General features: G+C 33.9%; 2 protein-coding genes across 2 annotated transcripts; both read left to right on the top strand.

Moving 5' to 3' along the window:
- The first annotated feature begins 858 nt into the window (after window positions 1–858).
- On the top strand, window positions 859–1874 carry LOC125198629 (transcription factor PRE5-like). Its single transcript, XM_048096952.1, has 2 exons — window positions 859–1130; window positions 1537–1874. The coding sequence occupies exons 1-2, from the start codon at window positions 1005–1007 to the stop codon at window positions 1684–1686; spliced, it is 276 nt and encodes a 91-aa protein (XP_047952909.1). The 5' UTR covers window positions 859–1004; the 3' UTR covers window positions 1687–1874.
- Window positions 1875–3835: 1961 nt separating this feature from the next.
- On the top strand, window positions 3836–6201 carry LOC125198594 (binding partner of ACD11 1-like). The gene is made up of 5 exons (XM_048096914.1): window positions 3836–3930; window positions 4933–5091; window positions 5277–5352; window positions 5447–5530; window positions 5612–6201. The coding sequence occupies exons 2-5, from the start codon at window positions 4970–4972 to the stop codon at window positions 6044–6046; spliced, it is 717 nt and encodes a 238-aa protein (XP_047952871.1). The 5' UTR covers window positions 3836–3930; window positions 4933–4969; the 3' UTR covers window positions 6047–6201.

Below are 6201 nucleotides of genomic sequence, written 5' to 3'. Positions count from 1 at the left end.
TAGAATATTTTCCCATTTCCAAATTAATGAATATTCAAAAATTTGCTATTAATAAATGTAAAATCTAATGAAATCTCCATTCCTTGTTGTCCCCTATCGACTTGATAGTGATCATATTTCATCTAAATATTACTAGATTTCATTTAAAGGGATGAGTGATCCATTTTTACAAAGGAAAAAATTGCCAAATAAATCATGAAAGATGGTTAAATTCTTGTTAGTCCAAAACTTCCCAAAATATGAAAAATAAATCATTAAATATGAAATTTTCTCAATCATCTCATCCTTCCCTTTTCCGGCGATACGTGCTGATATGGTAGTCTGTTTTAAATAAATGAATAAAACGGTGTTGTAAAATGACAATTGAAAATTTCAATTTTCCAAACAACAATTAAAAATTTAATCTTTCGTGATTTATTTTTCACATTTTGAAGTATGTAAAGGACCAAAATATGACCATATATATTTCACATTTATATGACAATTTACCCTTCCAAAAAATTACAATAACTTCACCATTTCCAAAAACAATCATACGATCATATATCACATGAACAACTCTAGTCGAAAACACTCTCCATTCAGCAATTGTTTGCCCTTAAATTGCATAAAACTCGTACAATGACCATCACAAAAATATTTGATTATTACCTTTACAAATTTACAATATTGAAACTTTGAGTTTAAAATTGAAAAACTAAAAAGCCCTACACCACTGCTTTTCCCCCTATGCACTTGTCTTCTTCCCATCCAACATCACTTTCTTCGTTATTGCTCTTCTCTCTCCCCTCGCAGTAATATGTATCTATCGTTGGTCCATCCCACTTTATAACCCTCTCATTACATATCATTTTCTTATCTTCCCCCTCCTACCATTCTAGCTACTCTATATCTACACACTCTCTCTTCATATATATACACACACCCCTCTCTTCCTCTTCCTCCCCTCCTTCTTACATCCACAACTTCCCCTATTCACACACACAATCAATCCATCTTCAACTATGTCTGGGAGAAGATCACGACAATCGTCCACCACCTCAAGAATCACAGACGATCAGATCATCGATCTCGTCTCCAAACTCCACCAATTCCTCCCTGAAATCCGCAACACCCGCCGCTCCAACAAGGTACTACTACTACTCTCCACTTGTACTTTTACGATCATCGTTGTTGCTGTTGCTGCTGTTGTTGCCATTGGCAATGTAATCAATTTTAATAATTATGTCTCTTTTTTTGAATTTACCTGTGTTTAACTTATTATTAATTGTTGTTGCGATTCATTACATATTTTGATGAACAAAATTCGGCTCTTTAACTCATTGTACGCGCAGGCGCATCAGACAGTAGTACAGTGCGCCTGCGCGTACAAGCGCCATGTGTCTGCCTGAAAAGCCAATATGCATGATATGTGTTTGTGCACAGTAAAAAGTAGAAGTACTAAAATTGATAACTACATAACATTGCATTGCATGCATGTGTTAGTGTTTCAACCTTTATTATAGTATAATTTAATAATTAATTGATTAATTGCAGGCTTCTGCAAATAAGGTGCTTCAAGAGACTTGCAACTACATCAGAAATTTGCACAAAGAGGTGGATGATTTGAGTGAGAGGCTGTCGCAGCTACTGTCGTCGATTGATGCAGATAGTCCAGAAGCAGCCATAATTAGGAGCTTAATCTGAGTGATTATGTATTAATTAATTATTATTATTATATATAGGATTATTTCTGTCTTTTCAGTTTTAATTATGTATTATATGTTAAGGTTGATCATCACTAGTATTCGATCCGGATCGACATTAATTAATATGAGTCGATTTGCTCTGTTATATATTTGAGATCGTATTAAATAAATTAAAATTATCGCCAACGTTGTCATGTTTTTCCTTTTTGATGCATTAAATTATCTTCATTATTTCAACCATAATGTAGCGAATTAAAATAAAAAGTGGAGTGTTAATTAAAATAATAGTATAATAATTTGAGGAACAATATCTTCCCCATAATGCACTGTTGCATTCAAGACAAGGAAGTATATGGAACAAAATATATCTCTTTCTCAATCGATATTCTTTAACCACTACTTATTCTATTTTATTTTCCGAAATAGCTTTCCTCCATCTTCAAACACATCAAATTAAATCAATTTCACTTCTCCCACCTAAAATCAATACACTGTCTTGCAATCAACACACATTCATCGCCTGTTATGTTAAAAACCAAAAAAAATTTCAACATCAAATCATGTTTAGTCACAGCCACATTTTTCCAAGAAGGCAAATTGAGATTCAAAATCAATTGGGATTAAGAAACAAAGCATGATGTGAAAGCGAGATTAAGTAAGTTGTACATTGTCGTGCAGATAGGATTAAGGCATACAAAAACATGATTAAACCCTTAATGACGAAGGTGTTGGGAAAATGGCATTAATCTCTGCTGGGACAAATCTGCCCCCCAACAGGGGATAGATAGAGACATTGCTTTTTGGAAATAACTCGTGTCTTAATCAAAAAAGGCATTCATAATTGCTGCGTATTAATTAGAGATAGGTAGTCACTAATTGCTAATTAACACGTTGATTACGACGCTACAAACATTTTCCTGTACCGTATAGTGTTGGTCACCTTATTAGCTAACATCCAAATCTTCTATAATCTGTCTATTTTCTTATTTCAAATTTTTCCTCTAATGTGACTGCCCTTATAGCGTACATGATTCAGATTTTTGGACTTGTTATATGAATATATGATTAAGATTTTAAATACCCTTCACCTAGACTTGATTAAGATTGTTACAATTGTTTGTCAATTATTCTTAGTTTCAATTTGAGTATAATAATCTACATATACTTAAATTTTCTTAATGCACAATTAATTATTGATTTGGAAAAGCGTAACTTTTAATGGCATATAATATTATACTAAAAATACGGCAATAAATCTTCACTCCACTCTTTTTTCAAAGAAAGATGCAAGGGCTTTTATAAACTTAATGGACTTGAAACATATAAATGGGCTGACTGAGCCCAATTAATTATGTGTATATTTATAGATTTGGGCTGATTATGAACCAGAACAATTGAATAAGTAAATCACAGCCCAATGGGCTTATTCCAAACATAACTGGACTAAACAATATTTTGTGCATAACAGATTATTCTATTTAAACAAAATATGTAACTAAATTTTTTATGTCATTAAGTTTGTGGTCAGTCGAGCCTAATCTTGCTAATCGAACCTGCTCACGAGTCTTCAATTAAGTCAGTACACGAATCTCCAGTCGTACATTTAATCCAGTTTTTACTAAAGCTCTATAACATGCTTATCAAATATCAAGCGTACATTTTGATTTATTCATGAAATTTTAATGAGGTCGAACAATATTTACATGAAGATTAGATGAGCTGAGCTCAAAATTAGCTCTAAAAAAATCATACTTCATCCTCGTATAAAAATAGACACTCTTAAATCGTTATGAGTTTTAATATACAATTAACAAAACAATGAGGTAAAATAAAAGTAATAAAATAATCCTATTAGGATAATAGTAAGAAAATTAACTATCGAAGGCAATTTGATTAGTACTACAAAATTAAGAAAATTAAATGCAAAATGAAAGTAATAAAATAATTATATTGGGGATATCGGGTAAATCAACTACCGACGTCGATTTGATTATAAAATTCAAACCTAATTAATGATTATCGACTCGACCCGACCTGATTTCAGATACGATCATTAATCCTGCTCTGGGTGACATGGCGAGATCTGATTGGTCCGAGATCATTTCCACGTGCAGATCACGTGATCTCGTTAATATAAACACTACAAACAATTCGTTAGATTGCTTATACAGTAACTGATTATTTGTCTCAAATCGGTCCCAATATCTAATTCCAATCTGTTCCGCTTCTTCCTATTCTAAAGGTTCGCTATATTTCTCCTTTTTATTTTCCGAATTTTCAGATAGCTTATTTTCAATTTTAATGCTAGCTAGATTAGGAAATTTACTAGTTTCTGGGTGGAAATTGGTAGATTTTCTGCTGTTTCTGTATATTAAATGTTTGAATATTCATAGCGCTCATTTCTATGCTTGTGTGACGGAAATGTTCTTGTTGAGTCATCTGAGGAAAGTCACTTTAGATTGTCCCTTTTTTTAGCAATTTATTTTCACTGTTTGCAAAAGGCCTGCTTTTGAACTGTTAATTTGCCTGGTTTGATGTCTTGATTTTGATTTTTTGTGGAATTTGTTCTTTTTTTATTTCATTCATGAATTCATGATAAATTGATAAGTGCTGGTTTCATCTTTTCTGTATTCCTTTTGAATTAATCTTCAACTAGTTTAGAGATTATTATCTGTGCCTAACTGCCTATAGAAATAGAATTATATTAATTTTGACTTGTGGTACACATTTCAAAAATATTGCCTCGATCCTAATTATATTATCTCTAAATCATTTTTGGATTGTCTCATTTTGTTTCAAGATTGTGCACAAGTAGGGCAAGTAGGCAGGAGAGAGTATTATGCAAATAAAAATAGAACATGAAAGTAAATGTAAAATGTAAGTAAAGGGATTGAATGAGAAAATTAGTGCTTTGAATTGGGATGCCAAAAGAAAAGAGACTTATTTGCGTGCATCACTCAGCTTGATTTGCCTTGAAAGTCTACATGTTTAGTTAAAATATTATGTCTCGATATGCTAATTGGTTATGAAACCAATTAGCAGTGGTTTTTCCTACTAAAGTGAGTAGTTCTCTTTAATTTATATACAAACTCCCTTTACTAGAGTTTCAAACAAATCCTATAATGATTTAAGTGTTCATCTGCATCACAATAGCATCTAATTGTAGTATTCTTTCCTTCTTGTAGCTCTACTTTGCTCAATATACATTGTAGTAGCCTTTCATATGAATAATTTTCTGTTGTAGGGATTGAGTCTCTGAAGAAAAGAAGGTTCTTGGTTGAATGGAGTACTCGAGGGGTCAGTATATGGTAGAAGTAATCGGACTTCCACCAGAAGCGAGTAGGGAAGACGTCTACCAGTTCTTCATCAACTGTGGCAATATCAGGCACTTACAAATCACCAGGTTGGCTTGCTAACTTTTCATAAAATGTTTAGTCCAACATATATAACAATATACTCATCTTTGATATGTTGAATGCTATTTAACAATGTGTTTGATGTCAATTCTACATGTAAAGAAAGCTAATATACTCTGTAATCAAGAAACAAAAATTTAGTACTAAATGTGGATGGGAATTTTGATTGCAGGGTGAGTAGTGATGTCTCTATGGCACACGTTGAATTCGAAGATGCTTATTCTGTGAAAGTTGCTCTCCTTCTCAGCGTAAGTCTCTTTTTTGCTTGATAAGTTGCTCAGTATTCTCGTTTTATGTTCGTGCTTTAGCTAAACTTGTTTGTGAATGTGGAACGAATTTCAGGGATCTGAGATTGCGAATCAGCCAGTAGCGATATCTAGCTGTGGAGCGTATAACGTTGATCCATCTCCATCATTATTTGTTGAGGTTGGTACATATGGAAATTGATTCATAACTCATGAAGAATTCAATTTTGGATGCATTAGCTTGTAACTTCGTACTTGGCAGGGACAGCGGTCTGATCAGTTTGTGTCAAGCCCTGGGGAGGCGGTGACGGTGGTGCAACAAGTGGTCCAAAACATGATTGCAAAGGGGTATGTGTTGGGGAAAGATGCACTGTCCAAAGCCAAAGCATTGGATGAATCCCACCAGGTTTCATCAAGTGCAGCTGCCAAGATTGCAGAGTTCAGCAAAAGAATTGGACTGACCGACAAAATTCAGACGGGAGTGCAAGCTGGCAAGGGCATCGAAGAGAAGTATCATGTCTACGACATGACTAAAACTGCAGCAGTGTACTCGGGGAAGACGGCTGTGGCGGCTGCAAGTGCTGTTGTTAACAGCACTTACTTTGCTAAAGGGGCTCTCTGGGTTTCGGACGTCTTAGACCGCGCGTCTAAGGCTGCGGCCGACTTAGGAAACAAAAACAACCATGTCCAAAAGTAGGCACTGATAACATTATATTTGCTGATTTGCTACACCTTAATTTGCAATAACTAGATGGTTTGGAACAATTTGGTGATCTGTGGTGGAACATTGAATGTGACATTTTGAGTACAGTGTTGCTAATGTATAATAATTGATGGATATTTTTTATTTTT

The sequence above is a fragment of the Salvia hispanica genome, unplaced genomic scaffold, assembly GCF_023119035.1.
Source record: "Salvia hispanica cultivar TCC Black 2014 unplaced genomic scaffold, UniMelb_Shisp_WGS_1.0 HiC_scaffold_169, whole genome shotgun sequence".
NCBI lineage: Eukaryota > Viridiplantae > Streptophyta > Magnoliopsida > Lamiales > Lamiaceae > Salvia > Salvia hispanica.
This window is presented reverse-complemented; position numbering and strand designations above follow the sequence as displayed.